This window comes from Hakea prostrata, chromosome 1 (genome assembly GCF_041222555.1).
Source record: "Hakea prostrata isolate BN-2017 chromosome 1, UWA_Hpros_2, whole genome shotgun sequence".
NCBI classification, from domain to species: Eukaryota; Viridiplantae; Streptophyta; class Magnoliopsida; order Proteales; family Proteaceae; genus Hakea; species Hakea prostrata.
Genome location: NC_142600.1, coordinates 26022214 through 26039366, shown reverse-complemented (window position 1 = coordinate 26039366; position 17153 = coordinate 26022214). Strand labels below are relative to the sequence as shown.

Here is a 17153-nt window from a genome sequence, read left to right as displayed (position 1 = left end):
TTTCTTTTTATTCTTTTTATTTTTTATTTTTATTTCTACACCATTGAACAAGTAGTGGTTATACATTTTTCAAAATGATAGTCTGGAGAAAAGGGGTTACCTCTAGATGAATAAAGAAAACTTCAATCTTGGTGTTGGAAGCTTCAACCCTTCCTCTTATGTGGTTTTCAGTCTTCTTGTCAAGAAATACCCTTGATTTGAGGTATGGTATGCTCAAAATACTTAAAATCAGCATGCACAAAATTTCCTATTAAAACCTAAGTAAATATCTGTTAGGGCCCTGAGACCATACTATGTGGAGGAGAGAGAGTGTTAATGTTGGTTGGGGGAAGGTGTGAGGAAGGAAAGGGCAGGGAATATTTGATAAGTGTATGGGCAGCCTATGGCTGAGTGACAGCATATGCTGTGCGTGGTTCCCCTAGATTGTTACCCATTTAACCCTTCTATGAGACAAAAGTCTGAGTTCTCTTCCTATTGTTAGTGTTTTATGAAATGTGTGATCTTTGGAAGTGCTAACAATATGAATCTTGCTGAACTAAGCAATGGAATTCTCTGTTTTGCAACTTCTGGAATTTTTAGCACGACTTCAAACAGTTTGAAATCTGTTAAATTTCTGTATACAGAACTGCATACCAAACGTGTTTTGAATTATCTTCTGATGTTGGGAGGTTTCAGATGATTTGTTGATAGTTTGGTTTTGTTTCCTTTTACTCATTAATCTTTCCCTAGCATGCCCTTTTTACCCTGGGTCCCGTGGTTCCTATGCTGCCGCCTTTCCTGGTCCTTTTCTTTTAGTGCTTCGACCCGAAGCGATAGCTTCTAGCTAGTTCAGTGGATAAGATGGCTGCGCTCCAGCTCACTCAAGAATGGGACGGCAGTGGTCCGCCTGCAAGCTCGTTCTTATCTTGGACGCATTAAATTGGAATCCTGAAGCACCACCACGAACGCTACCGCGTGTCCGCCTGTGGTGTGGTAAGGCACCACCCTGTTGTGCCAGCAGCCAACTCCGGCGTGTCAGCTTAGTTATCCTCATCAAGCCACTTACTTGATGTCTAGCTTCCCAACTGGTAGATGGTTCCTTTTCCCCCAGATCAATGAAGAAGGGAGAAGTCAGTTGATTCTTCCGAATAAACGGAAGCGAAGGGCTATGCCGGGGTGGGGGGACGGAAAGGAAACTGCTCCGAAGAAAGAAATTGGGGTTCCCAATGCTTCTCCACGCCCAACGAGATGCGCCAACCTCGGGATGCTTTACTCCTAACCCCACAAGGTTCCGAGACAGAGCTTAATCTGAGTCTCGGTTAAGAACGGCAATGATCTACGTTTCACATCTAGATGATGTTGAGAAAAAAATATTGAGTGAGGAAGGCATTGTGATTGTCAAAGGGAATGATTTCCAGATTTAAGGATTTCTGATATTTTCACTCTAATTTCTTATGGCTGGAAAAAATTGTACATGTCTATAATTTGCTTTAGATTCCTTGATTTGTTGAAGGATTTCAAACAGTTATGATGTAATTGAGATTACTTTCAGTTTTAGTTTTGATGCAACCTGAACATTTGAAATAGAACAGTTGAATTGGATAATGATTAATGGTTGTCTGAGTCTTCCACTGTGTACATATATGATCATGAATTTCATGATGAGAACTAATGGATTTTAGTTCACTATCTAAAGTGTTTTTGATCATGTGGTTTTGACCCATGGCCTCCCGATCCTGCTTTGGATAGCATTACAGAAACTCCACCAGTTTAGCCTTCTCTTCTAGCAACCTCAGGCATGGTGGGAGATCTCGCTCTCGAGCGAGATCTCGCTACCATGAAAAACCGAGATCTCAACCATCTCGGCGAGATATGCCATTTTTGGGCGTCAACTCGGTAGCCCATCTCGGTGGGTTTTAGGGTCCCAGTTAGGCTAAAACTTGGTATTTAGCCTATTTGATGTCTTTTAAACACACTAGTGGCCTTGGATTTGTGAGAAAACAGCCCTAAGTATGATTTCTAAGTCTACCCATATTGTGAAATCGAAATGCTGTAGGATTAGAGAATGCAAGGTTATATAACATATAATATAAAACCATTAATGCTGTAGGATTAGGGAATGCAAGGTTATATAACATGTAATATAAAACCTTAAGGCATATAAATGAAAATCATGTGTATCAAATGCATCAAATAACTTAAATGTCATCAAGATAACATTCATATGAGTATTACAATCTTAACTTTCAAGAATAGAATGATAAAAGTATACAACCGTTAGAAGTTTTATATAAGTCATTAACGCATAAGTTCATAAGACAAGTAAAGGATGATTGAGCTTTCTTTGATGTTGTAGATGTGCTAAGAGTAGTTGCAAGTGAAACTTTGGCTGAAATCTACAAAAAATTTGGTAAAAATTGAGAGTTCCAGCGAGATATGGCGAGATTTGGGGCGAGATATGACGAGATTTGGGGTGAGATATGGCGAGATATGGCGAGATCTCGAGCGAGATATCCCATCTCGCAGATCTCGCCCTTGATCTCGTCTCGGTTTATGAAAAAACCGAGATATCTCGCGAGATCTCGCCGAGATCTCGCGAGATCTCCCACCATGACCTCAGCTGCAGAATATATTATTTAAGTTAATATCAGTTCTCTGTGGCTGTTGTTGCTTGCTATTCAAAGGGTTGACAGTAACCATCATTCAGAACTTTACTTTAGTTGGAGATCAATATGAGAAGGTTCTGCAATAGCAGTCCCTATCTTGACTTCTTTCCTGATTGATGTAAGGAAGAAAAAGACATGAATTCCTTGTATTGCATCTAAGGCTAATTTTTGTATAAATTGCAGTTTTGCATAAATTCCATCATCATAGTAGTCTTGTTCTTTGTTAATCCTCAATCTTTTGAGAAAACCAATTTAGTCCTTTTTCTTTACTTTAAATTCCTGTTTCGTCCTTGATCTAGTTCCTAACCAAAGGAGATCAAGAACTTCATTTATTTACAGTTTTGCATGTCTGCGGAACTCTTATTTGAGTTATCAGTAACCTTTGTTATCAAGGTGTGCGCCTAGGCACACCTAGGCGGTTTTTTGACCAACTAGGCACTAAGCGGATTTTTTGACATGCAAGATTTAATCCACTTTATCTTATAGGCACTACCACTTTGTTGCCTTGTGCAACATATTGCCACCTAAGTGCTAAAGCAGACACTTTTTCAACATTTTCTAATTTTACTATTTTATTTTGAATATTTTTAAAACATCATATTTTATTATTCGAAACCATAGATGGATATAATAGTTATTCATTTTGGATTTGGGAATCATTAGATGGAGATTTATTTTGAACAATGCAATGTATTAATTTATTAGTTGGGTAAAAAGGGACAAATTAAATCCTGATTCGGATTCTAGAATTATTTGTTTACTTGTAAAAAAAATCAGATGTTTAACTTGAGCAACAAGCAAACAGTTCTATATATTGTAGACCACATCATGCGTAATTTTCCTCAAGCAATAAAGAGTGTTTTCCCCTTAATGTATAGAATGAGTTTTTAAATTTTGTAATATAAAGGATTTTTATTATTCTTGAATCCTTTGTTAGGCTAATTATTCTTTTATCGAAAAGAATTTGGTTAAATGATTCTACAAAATCATATACGAATAAAATAGCTATTTACTTTGGATTTGGGAATCATATGTTATAATCTCACTACATTCTGTTGCTAATTGCTACTGTATATTTGTATTATGATGAGATGAACATATGTTTGTTTTTGTATGATAATCTTTCATTATTATGATTCTTTAATATTTATTTAGCTTAGAGTAAAACTATGTTAGTTTTCGGTGTATTATATATGCTAAATAAAATAGTTGAATTTAAAAAATGTGCCCCAACCACTTTGGTCGCTGTATAGCCACCTAGGTGCTCAAGTGGTGCCCCAACCACTTTGGTCACCTTGACCACCATGTCAGTAACTCTTGTGGACCCATAGCAATCCTGAAGCAGGTTTTTGCAACTTAAATTGCACTGGTATATTTAATTGGCTGGTCAATCCCCATCCTTTTTAGACTTAGAACCTTAATGTTTTGGTGCTCTAATTATCATCTTATCTACATTTAGAACATGTGATGGAAAAAGTTCAGGAATGAACATGCTGTAGCTTCAGTGTAAGTTAGAGGAACCTGAGGCTCTTGACGACATATTACATACTATTTGCTACATTCAAAGATACTAAGCAGTTGGAGGCTTTGATTTGTCCTGTTTAAAGTTATGACTGGAAGGGTGTTGTGGTTTAATACTTCTGAAAAACTTTTGTGTGGAGGGTCTTATTGTTTTATGACCAGTATTTTGTTTTTATTTTTATTTTTTGATGGGATTACCAGTAGTTATTTGCTTAGATATAATGATGGTGAAATTTTATTGGTTTCATATCGTAAAAAGATATTTCAGGAGTTACATTTGGGAGTGATATTTCTGAGAAATTTAAAGTTAGAAAAGCTTCTTCTTGTGTTGGAAACTTGGTTTTAAGCATTTCTTTTTCGTGTCAATGAAATTAGCTAGAGTATCTCTGTTGTGTCCTGTAACCATAGCTGCTCAACAACCCAGCATATTCTATGATTTTTTTTGTTTGGGGGGGGGGGGGGATAATACGTCTAAAAAATTATAGCAGGATTTCTTTGAGTCTGACTGATTTTAATCATTTCCCTTCATTAGGTTGAAGGAACAGATGACAGAACTGGCTGCTTCTATTTATCTGAAAATCTCAATGAATACGTAGATTATGCATTTAGGACTCTAAAGCATGTCCAGGAAGAAAATGCAGAGGACCTGCCACAAGCTTTACCTGAAGTGCTAGGGCATCAGTATGGTAAGTAATAAGTATAATCACCTGCTATTGGTGTAATTTCAGTTATTTGCAATTGAAGAATTTTACTTGTAGTTTAGGTGAATTTTCAGTGGATTTTAATATTATTGTCTTTTGGATATGTATATTTTTGTGTTATAGATACATAATAGGCAATCCCCTAGAAACCAAATGGGGAAAGTAACTCGAACAAAATAACAATCTGTTACCACTTGAGTCATAAAAGATTTAATATGGTATCATTGTTATGTTGGTTTTGTTATTACACATTGCCAATTATATAGGTTTTTTTTAATATTTGGGTAAAAAGTTGATATACGTACGAAGCCTGACTGTATTTTTTGTGATTTCAGGTTGTAATTTAGATCTGTATAATGACCAAAATTTGTGCTTGCAATTTGGTATGAATGTTGACGAAGATAAGGGCCAGTGCCTTAATCTGGAAGACTTTTCAAGATTTCTTGTTCTGCTTGAATCAATTCCATTTTCTGATGCTGGGTATAATTCTTCTGAGTCATTTGAATATGCCTCACCTGACTCAAAGTAAGCTCTCTATATCCATATACTTGTGTGTTAGGATAACAGTTGTCCACAATACTTGTTCCTGTCAACCATACTATTATTTGAGTGTTATAAACCTTGAGTTATCCCACACGTCAAATTTGAGGTCCTATGTGGCCCACAATGTGCTACCTCATACCGTTTTATTTTCAGATGTTAAGCCAAAGTTTTTCAATTGATTTTATTTCTTCAAATGTTTTTTAAGTTTCACATTTCCATGTAGTACAATTAGCTTTGGTGGCCTTGGCATTCATTGCATTTTTTAAGGATTACAACATTGCTAGCCTCCTTAAATTCATCTGGGAAATCTCCACTAAATAGAATTTCATTTGGAGTAATTTACGGGTGGCCCACTTAAGTGGGGGTGAAACTCTAGGCAACCCCCTTAAGTGCCAAATATTACTGGTTCCCCAATTTCAAAATTACTTGTTACCCACTGTTAGAGAATGGGCTTGATTCTGTTAAGTAATTCAAAATTGAAATTAAAATGCCCATAATGCCCTTAAGTGTAGTGTTATGACCAAATTACCCTCCCATACCCAACCCTTAGGTCACCCATCTTCCTACACCTCGCCGAAAACCGTTTGCCACCGCCAAACACCCCCTCCCCCTACTAGTGACCGCTACCACCACCTTCCCCTCTCTCCCTTCCGGAAATCACCCACCATCGTCGCCCTAAACCCTAATAACCACCATCCACTATCTTTAATCTATGGTTTCTTCTCTCTTTCTTTTCTGTTTTTTCTTTATAAATTGTTTGGGAGTGTTAGAATTTCAGCACTTGTAATCAGCCTAGGGATTGAAAGGAAATTCAGAATTAAGAAGAAGAATAGAAGAAGACTAAAGAAGAAGAAAACAAAGAAGAGAAGGAAAAGGGAGAGAGATTACATGTGTGTATTTTGGCTCTCCCTTGGTACTCTATTTATAATGTAAAATTAAGTCTTAGATTAGGAAAGTTACAGTGAAAAGGAAAATTACATCTTGCATAGAATCTCCCAAATCTACTAAAAATGAAACTATCCAAGGGAGATTACTTAATACGAAAATTAGAAAGTAACTAAAACAAAAAATAACCAAAATAGAAACCTTAATTTTCAAAACTTGTGCACCAAGACTGCTTCTCCAAAATAGAAAATTGTGCAACTTGTGCACCAAGGCTACTGCAATTCTCAACACTTCCCCTCAAATTGGAGTATACACAAAAAAAGCTCCAGCTTGGATAAGAATAAACTTAAAAGGCAACACCACTCTTGAAATAACAAGAAGATATATTAAAGCTTCATCATCTTAAACACAAGTAGCAATAGTAGACACCGGCAAACATTGAGAGAACTTCAACTAGGAGATAATTAATATCATCTTAAAAAAAATCTTTAATTCTTCATGTCAAACAAACCATTCAATAAATGAAAACAATCGGCTATCCATAAGTCTAGCAGCATCAAAGACACTATCCAAATAATGTTAGTTATAGGGAGGAGTCTCCACACTAATAGATAAAAATTGTAGCTCCAATGTCCACTCAACCTTTTACAAGAAGGCAAAGTAGTACACAAAGGTATGGGTTGGTAAAATGCAGTATTTGTTACTGTGGACTAAGTAGTAGGTATAACACAGTATTGGTTACTGTGGACCAAGTAGGAAGGAAAAAGATAGTATAGGTAACTGCAGACCAAGTAGGTAAGGTAGTATGGGTTATTACGGACCAAGTAGGTAGATTGAGGTAGTATAGAATCTATAGATTACTATAGGCCAAGTAGGCAGGTAAAGGTAGTATAGGTAATTAGTTAGGTGTTGCTATAGAACACCATCTTAGGAGGACAAAGATCTTCACCAATAATATTCTTCAACAAATCTTGACTAGATATAGAAAGAGTCTCTAGTCTCCTCCTCACGTGTAGCATTACACATAGACTGGAGAAAATAATAAAAAAATAGCTTTTCAACTAGATTCCAATAATTACCAATGCACCTTTGACTATAGAAATAATGACGGAAAATGTCGATCTTCAAAAAATTGGAATTTCAAGCTGATGTAAATGGAGTTCACCAAATAAAATGGTTAACAGATAAGCCCAATGGCAGTTCTGTAAATTCTGATGACAAAGAGGGATCCACTTTGCAAAATAACCCAATGGCAGTTCTGTAAATTCGTTTTTTTCTTCTAGGTCTCCAAATAAAGAATAGCATAAAAAGGTAGCTAAATAAAGAGAGGCAAGTAGCATGACTTAAGCAGTGACCAAGTCATGAGAACTATGGTAAATAAGGAAAGGATAACTTATGCTGGAAAGAAAGGTAATAGGTCGAGCACTAATAATGGACAGAGGGGCTGCATGGAGGAGTAATAATGGGAAAACGAATTTGGAAGTAGTTCTAAATAAGGAAACCCAATAAGATGTAATTTGGAAGTAATTATAAATTTGGAAGTAATTTGACGATATAAATAATGACGGAAAATGTCGATCTTCAAAAAATTGGAATTTCAAGCTGATGTAAATGGAGTTCACCAAATAAAATGGTTAACATATAAGCCCAATGGCAGTTCTGTAAATTCTGATGACAAAGAGGGATCCACCTTGCAAAATAACCCAATGGCAGCTCTGTAAATTCGTTTTTTTCTTCTAGGTCTCCAAATAAAGAATAGCATAAAAAGGTAGCTAAATAGAGAGAGGCAAGTAGCATGACTTAAGCAGTGACCAAGTCATGAGAACTATGGTAAATAAGGAAAGGATAACTTAAGCTGGAAAGAAAGGTAATAGGTGGAGCACTAATAATGGACAGAGGGGTTGCATGGAGGAGTAATAATGGGAAAACAAATTTGGAAGTAATTATAAATAAGGAAACCCAATAAGATGAATGAGTATCATGGGACACGAGGAATATGGAATAAAGGAAGAGAATTTTTGGTAATTGAGTAAAGAGAAGCTGAAATAAAAAAAAAACAGGTAAGTAACGTGATAATCTTATCCCTCAATTTGGCTAGCAAATAAACTGTCGGTTGGGGGGGAGGGGAAGGAAAAACAAAGTAGAGGTTTTTGTAGGAAAATAGAAAAATATAAGGTGAAATTCAACTTTAGTTACCAAAAACTAGAGAAGGAGGCAACAATACTTTGGTGTTGCAATAACCAACAATGTGTCCTCAATATTTTGAGAAACAAGAAAATAATCTGATTCAACAAGTCATGACCTAGAAGTTGAACTAGAAAATCCCAGTGAAACAGTCTCCTCCAGGAGAAAAGAAGGTAATAGGATGTGGTAACTGGTAACCAAACCAACAGAAATTTCTCAAATTGTGATTGAGTTTCCTTTTAGGTAGATACAATAATCCCTCAAATTTTTAGCATAAAAAACATCGATTGCAAAATGAGGAGGCAGCATATCCATCATAACCCAAACGGAAAGAAAAAATAGCAGATCAATCCAAAATACCAGAGACTTTCATGCAAAGATTCAAATCTTGTTCAATAAGAAAACATCACCCTGGGTCTCCAACTGTAGGACTGGTAGATGACTAATGTGTCGTTGGAGAAGTTACTACCACATCATTATAACAACTATAGGTGGCTGTGCACCAGGGTTTCTCTTTTTTTTTTTCCAAAAAAGAAAAAAGAAAAAAAGGGAGCAAGAGAAAAACTGAGCAGTCAAGAGAGAAGAAGCAGTCCCTAGGCTGATGAAACCAGCTTTGATACCATGTTAGAATTTCAGCACCTGTAATCAGCCTAAGGGCTTAAAGGAAACTCAGAAATTAAAAGAACAGAAGAAGACTGAAGAAGAAGAAGAGAAGGAAAAGGGAGAGAGCTTGCTTGTATGTATTTTGGCTCTCAGCTAATACTTTATTATAATGTAAAATTAAGTCTTAGTGTAGGAAAGTTGCATCAAAAAGGAAAATTACATATTTCATAGAAGCTCCTAAACTAAAAAGGAAACTATCCTAGGGAGATTACTTGTCAACCAAGAAGTAAGAAAATTAGAAAGTAACCAATTTTCTACTATAGACCATTTTCTTCTGGATGAGGTTCTCCCCCAATTCAACCAGCTCCAAGATCCATCTAAGCAAACAGCTTCTGTCATCTCTAGCAATTTTAACTATTCAAAATTTCCAAGTGTAATAAACCAGAATAATAAATCCTGCAAGTTAGAAATTTACCATTTCGAGTCATTTGATTTGCTCATTAGAACTTTTAGTTTTAACTTGTGATTTCTTAGTGAATGCCCATCATCGGCCTAAATTACACTTCTGTTTGATTCTACATAAAGAAGTATCTCAGAGAGATCAACAGCAACATCAACCATCATCAAGTAGTGGAAGCTGTTCGGTGACTGTAAATGCAGTGGGTTTGACATCTTCTTCCTACTATAAAAACGATATTAAGCAGAGAGAAATTCTCGAAGAGAATGGAAAGCAGAAGCTTTTTGGCAGCAAGATGTGTCCAGGCCATAGTTGAGTTGGTACCTATTGCCCATAGTGGTCAACTCGATCAGATTCTTCTCCAAGCCAAGTAGAGTTTGCAACCCATTATCATTGACTGGTCTGATATTTCACAAATAGGGATTCTTCCAAGGCTTCTGTTTCCAGCAAAACTTTCCTTTCAAGCCTCCGTGAAGCCCTACCTGAAACCCCCCCCCCCCCAAATCTATGGTTTCACTGAAATCTGCACTGCCACCAACAATTTCTTTGCCAAGCACTTACATTCTTCTCCTGCCTCTTGGTGTTGTTCCCTCCATGGCAGGGACCTAGGTGTTAGTTTTCCCTCCATGAAATCAATTGGTAAAATGATTACCAACAGAAGTAGAGGACCTAGATGTTAGTTTTCTCTCTTTTTCGTTGATTGAGGATCGTGCGGTTGTATTAGTTTTTTTCCATGGATCATCAATTTTCTCTTTTATTTCTTCCTCGAGAGTATGAGGAAGTGAAGCAATATCCTCACAGGCTTATTGATTTCGATGTTTTTCAGTTTTGTTTATGTTGTTTTGCTCTTTGGTTTTCCTATGTCAATTAGGGTTTGGATCAAGATTGGGTGGAATGATTTCCGGCAGGGGGAGGGGGGAAGGTAGGGGCAGTGGTCGCTGCTAGGGGGAGGTGATGTGGTGGTTTTCGGCGGTGGTTGGCGGTTTTAGGTGAGGTGTAGGAAGAAGATGGGTGAAGGGAGAGTAAGGGTTGGGTATGGGATGGTAACTTGGTTAACTCTCCACTTATGGGCATTAGAGTCGTTTCAATTTCAAAATTTGAATTAGTTTACAGAATCAAATCCATTCTCTAATAGTGGGTAACCAGTAATATTTGGCACTTAAAAGAGGGGGGGGTGCCTAGAGTTTCACCCCCATTGGGCCATCGATAAAATACTCTTTCATTTGGATTAGTTGGGTCTACTCTTGCCTCAGGAAGCGTGACTCTTTTTGGACCCCTCTTCCCCCTCCAGCTCCTCTTAGATTTGGAAAAGCTCCAAACCCTATGCCTCCTTGCCCTTTTAAATCTCTATTGTTCTCCGTCATGGATGTGTCTAGCATTTCCTTTTGGCTAGACAGATGGCACCCTTCTGGCATCCTTTTTTATGTTTTGGGAGCTTGAGTTGTCCACTCCTCGAACATCCTTAAAAACTCCCTCCTCTCCTTGTTCATTACCTCGGGCTCATAGTTCCCTCCTTTCCCCCTTCCCTCAGGATCTTGGCATGATTTGCCCCTCCCTTCCCCTAGCCTAACCTTGCCCTGCCTTATGATAAAGCTCCTTTGGCTCCCTTCCAGATCCACTGCTTTTTCCATGTCTTCTGCTTGGGCCCTCATCCGCTCCACTCCCACTTTGCGCCTTGGTCCAACCTTGCCTGGTTCTTCGGACACATCCTATAGCCACTCCCTAATGGTCTTGAGAAACTCTCACTCTCTATCTTGCCACCCAATCCCTTCTCATTAGCCACTTAATCCCTGCCCTTCTCCCCGCCCTCCTGCATTTTATGCCCCTTTGGCGAAGAAGTTCCCTATCTCTTCTTTTCCTGCCCCTTTGCTAGATCCATCTGGCTTTAAGCCATTGCCTCCTTTTGGCCGACCTACAAACCCCATGGCTGTTTGAGATTGGGTACTGTTGGTTAGTCTTTTTACCCTTAAAGGCCTTTCCTTGCCTAACACTGTTGGGAAGATAATGTTTGGTGCTTGCATGTAGTAGATTTGAACTAAGCGAAATTTGCTCATATGGACTACCAAATTTAGATTTCCTAACTAGATTTGGAAGACCATCTGCAATGATGTTAGTTCTAGATAACCCAACCTCCCCCATAGATACCCTTTGTGAATACCCCAAGGAGCATGCTCATTGTTGTTACTTGGGTGTAGATAGCTCTCATTTGTCTTCTCTCAAGTTTTAGAAGCCAAGCTCCCCCCCCCCCCAGGGTTCTTTTTTCTTTTCCTTTGGGGTTTGTATATGTTTTTATTCACCCAAAGATTATTAGCTTTGGTTGAAGCTTACTAGATATCAAGGAAGAAAATTTGACCGAAATAGGAATCTCGACCTTGCAAAAGGCTGAAATTTCTATGTTTCGGTTTAAACTAGACACTTTTTTTTTGGAAATTGGAACTTCAATTTTGGGCCTCTTGGACTCAAAATGATTTGGATTCTTACATACTACCTATTTCAAGCATAGTAAACACTATAAAACTACTAGTTTACCAAAAAACCATTGAAAATGTAGCATCCAAGTATTTACTAAATATGAGAATTGAGAATGTTACCAATTACAAGTCTACTTTATTCCATGTCTCCCTCTTCCGTCTGCACCCCATACAAATTACAATACAAGCCCCGTGATGTTTGCCCCATATAGTTGTCGACATAGTCAGCAACTGCAGCCTTGTACGTGGCCTCATCCACATGCCTAAGATTTTCTAACGGTGGGAAGTTGTGAATCTCCGAATAAGGAACTGGCTCAACTGCATATGGAAAGGCTGGTGGTGGCTGTGGTATAGAGTGGAAGATCTGCTTAACAAATGAGGGAGCACCTTTGTTTTCAGCATAAGGTCCATATTGACAATAAGGTTCCAGTGGCTAACTCCGATAGGTGACAGTGGGAGGGACACCATAAGCTCCATAACCATAAGGCTCCACTAGTGGCTGACCCTGAGTCTAATAGCCAGGAGGGACATCATATGGTTCATAACCATAAGCTCCATAAGTTGACCTAGTAGAACCAGTACTCTCCACAACAGTATCATATGAGGACTCTGCAGGCCTATGCCATCTGGATCCTTAGAAGGTGGAGGAGTCTCTTGGTATCATTTATGCTCATCGATTTCATAGATCCCACCAAGCTCTCGACATCAGCCCGATGGTAAAACCCATATGATGTCGTGTCCTTTGTGCTATAGCCGTGTTGTCTCCCCTTCCCCTTCCTCAAATATGTAGAGGAAACATTTTGGCCTCGAGATGCAGCTCCACTATGGTCTGACTCCTATGTCGCATGGGTGAACTAACTCTCGCTTATGAATCTCAGTGGTCGTCCTCCCCCCTGACTCTCTCGTAGTGGTGGTGGTGGTCTGTCCCTAGGATCAACTGAATCCTGATCATGAGGTCCAACACCCTCCTCATCCCCTCTATCGTCATCATCATCATCATCATCACCACCATCGTCGTCGTCGCCGGAGGCCTGAGTCACATCATCCTCAGTGTTGGACTAGACAATCAAGGGTGATGCACTAGGGTGTGGCATGAAGGGATGGGCGGGCTCTGCATATGCACTCCCCTCCTGAGCCATGAAGTCCTCCACATCAGCCCCCATCTCCTTTGCAATTTGTCTACTGGGACAACCTCCCTCCTCATCTAGTGATGGCTCTCCACTGTCCCTAATCCAGTCAACTATTGGGTTATCATCATCATCCATCTCAAAGATGTTGGCCAACTCGATATTGTTACTCTCTCTGTTCATCCCCTATCTAATATGATCCTCCCTCGGTCTCATATTATAGTGATTGTAGACAAAGTCTTCTAGACGCTTCACACCCAATCGGTTGCACCTCTTTGAGTGAATGAGGCTGAAGGTGCTCCAATTTCGCTGACAATTAGTGGCAGAACATGTCTGGGAGAACACTTTGGTTGCAATCGCACTTAAGTGGGGGGAGTCACGTCCAAATGGCAACCACCACTTAGCTGTAACAAGCATAGACTCCAAGTCATTTCAATACTCAAATAACTAAATTAAAGATAGAATATAATACTTAAATATATAGTGAAATAAATGAATGAACTTAACCCCAGGGGCAGATTCCTGTCCTGATATGGCCATGGAACGACCGAAGCTCTGAGTGGCATCCCTAAATGCATTTATCTAATATATAAAAAAAAAAAAACTAATTACTAGGTTAATAACTTAGTATAAAACTATAAATTGTGAATATCAAATCACTATCTCACCTCCATAAGGATGATTGCTTGTTTAGATGGATCTGGTTCCAACTTCTCCACTACAATTTGGACGGCATCCATTAAAATCTTGCCTCATCCCAAGATTGTCCTTGTAATGGTACTTGGGATTTAAATAGTATGTTGTGTAAGAAAAAGTATGTCATAAAAGGGAATAGTTAATACTTAATAGTGTGCTAACATAATGAAAATTAAATTGAATACTATACTTAACAACTCACCATCCTTATGCAGTGGATGTTGCAACATAGACTGCCATCTAACTTGGATGATTTTGAGGACTTTCTTGTTGCCGTGTGGGTGGACCTAAGCAACTTGCTGCTTCATCCTCTTTATTGCAACAAGTATGTGTGGTAAAGTAGGTCTTCTCTGCTGATCTACCATCCTTAACACATGCACCACAGGCTCAAGCATCTTCACCACTATCCTCACATTATGCCAGAATGTCTCATCGCGTATAGTCAATTGTGCTCTCCTTCCTCCCACGGATGAAGAACCCTCCCAGGTAAACCACTACTCTGATGCAAACATGCTCTTAAGGCTAGTCTTCCTACTCTCAAAGCTCTGCAATGTTATCCAATTAGTAGCAAATCTGGTAATGCTTGGCCTTATTAAGTCACCTTGACACTTGTCCCTTATCATCTTTAATGCATATGTGTGGTTATAGATGAAGGTGCTAACTTTTTGGGCTTGCTCACGGTCTTCTTCACAAGCTTGACCTTTCCGAAGTCCTTCAACATTAAGTCAATGCAGTGAGCAACACATAGAGTCCAAAAAGCCAACACATGGAGTCCATCCATCAAGGCATCAATACAAAGTCATAAAGTGTACATATAATGTAAATAAATGTATTTAAAAATGAAAATTAGTACTATATGTTTTGATACTTGGGGTTCCTCTGTATCTTCGACCCAACTTTCTTGTAGTTGGAGCCATTATCAGTCATAATTTGGATCACATTATCCACTTCAACCTTCTTCACCACTTTGCTTTAATAATTTATAAATGTATTTTGCATCTTTCTTATCACTGGATGCATCTACTGAATTGAGGAACACTGTCCATCGATTATAATTCAACATGAAATTGATGATGGACTGTCTAGTGGGACCAGTCCAACCATCAGCATCACAGTCAATCCATAATGAGCCCACATGACCTTTAATCCATTAATATACTCATTTAACTCCTCCTTATGCTTAGGCAAATAGACATTATATATCTCATATGGAGTGGGTCCCTGTACACCACTCCCAGCCTTGCCTATCTCCTTAATCATATCCCTATAGTAGGGCCTTTGGGCTGTATGTGTTGGAATACTATGGTAATAAGTCCATTTAGGGAAAGCCATCCCCACTTTTTCCTTCACACTCCCTCATAAGTGCTTCAACTTTCTCTGCTTTTGCTCAAGCCTTCTAAATAGGGCCGGATCATTGTGAAGAATCTCCAGATCCGGATTTGTAGGATGTCTTGATGAAGCTCGACCCCTTGTTGGGGCCCGTGGGATAGGAACCTCCTGCCTCACACTTTGACTCCTCCTTATTGGGACTTGGGAGCTGCCTGTGCCTCCCATACCTACTGGCTCTCTAGAGGACCTATAACCCAAAGACCTTTGTTGCTTCCTCATGTCATCAACCCTCTGTTGCTCCCTACTCATCATCATCACCCTCCTAATTTGTTTTGCCTCTGGGTCAGGGTCACATCCATACTCTCCTAGCTCATCTAGACCATAATCCTCGGGATCTGGAAGGTCATTTAAGCATGCATCCTCAAACTCCTCCCTCTGTGTTCTCTTCTCTTTCTTCTTTTGCTTTCCCTCATTAATATATGAGGCCATTGCCTTTTGACCTCTTGAGGGCACCTTTTGGCACCCTACTACATCCCTGTTTCCACCAGCTGGATGCACCTTAGTCTAGTGGCCGGCCTCCTCCTATTTGTTTCTTGCAGTAGTTACACTCGCTCTTCCTCTTATCAGTTGTCAGTGGCCTCCCGTGTTACCAAGCTATGTCTGCCATCTTTGGAAGAGAGTACCTAATACAAGAAAACACACTAAGTATCTTGAAAAGCTCCACAATATGCTCAAAAAATTACATACATGCTTCTAATAATAACCTCATATTTTTAAATATAAAAAAAATATAAGTATTTTTTAATATATAAATAATTTAAAAATATATAAAATACGCACTAACTATCTTAAAAAGCTCCACAACATGCTCTAAAAATTGCATACATGCTTCCACTAATACTCTCCTATTTTTAAATTTAAAACAGAAATTAATTATTTTTTTATAAATTATTTAAATATATATTAAATACAGTAAAAATAGATAATTAACAGGAAAAAAATTGATTCAACACCATCACAACAATATGGTGTCTCAATTCTCACATACATTAATTTGAAGCTTATACATCTACTATACATATACAATTTTTAGCAATATACATAATTTACAAAATAATTTTTAATAATTGAAAAAAAAATAGTAGGAAGAATAAACAATTGATTTTTACACTACAAATTCATAGATTAACACTCTAAAGTAAACATACTAAAATTCGGAAGCAATCCAAAAAGATTTAAGGCACAAACAAAACAAAAATAAAAAAAATGAGGAAGTTGGTTACTCACCTTGCAAGATTTGAGAAAATTCACAAATAGAGGAACAAATCTAGTGTTTGAATGAAATGGAGTTGTAGAAATTAGGTGAAAAGAGGGATGAAATCAAGAGAAATAAAAAAAAAAAGTTGAAAATATGGTTGAAATGTAAGAGGCGATATCGCTCGGTATGCTCGAAATTGACAATAGGTTGAAAACTGGGTCGAAAATGTACATTTTATAACATTGAATGGTGTTGTTTTGGGTCGATACAGTATCAGTCGGAATATCGTATTGTATCGACCGAAATATTGATTGGTACGATATGATATGGTACTTTTCGAGTGCCTATCTGTGTCTTTCGTTTTGATTTGTGATTTTGCAGACATTTTGACCAAAATTTCGATAATTTCGGTTGAATTTCTTCCATGCTAGATAAATATATAAAAGAGTTTTTTTTTCATGATGCCCACTTAAGTTGGGCCGAAACTCTTGTCTACCCGCTTAAGTGGCATAATTACATGCTGCCCATACTGGCCATTTTGAGAAATTTCAAGTTACTCACTCTTACTTTTTTGTTAACTTTGAAATTGAAATGACCATTTTGCCCATGGGTGAAGGAAAATATAAGTTTTTTATTTTACAAAGACCTCACTTAATTTTCTTAAATTTACAAAAAATGTCCTTGGGTTCACTAGTTCACCCGAGTTCGTTTTCCATGTGAATGTCTCCCCCAT

General features: G+C 38.2%; 1 protein-coding gene across 1 annotated transcript in view; it reads left to right on the top strand.

Moving 5' to 3' along the window:
• LOC149028486 (uncharacterized) overlaps window positions 1-17153 on the top strand; it is a 68076-nt gene that overhangs the window by 20788 nt on the left and 30135 nt on the right. The window contains exons 8-9 of the mRNA XM_089137067.1: window positions 4699-4852; window positions 5203-5392. Coding sequence (XP_088993193.1) covers window positions 4699-4852; window positions 5203-5392 — 344 coding nt within the window. The remainder of the gene's footprint in view (window positions 1-4698; window positions 4853-5202; window positions 5393-17153) is intronic.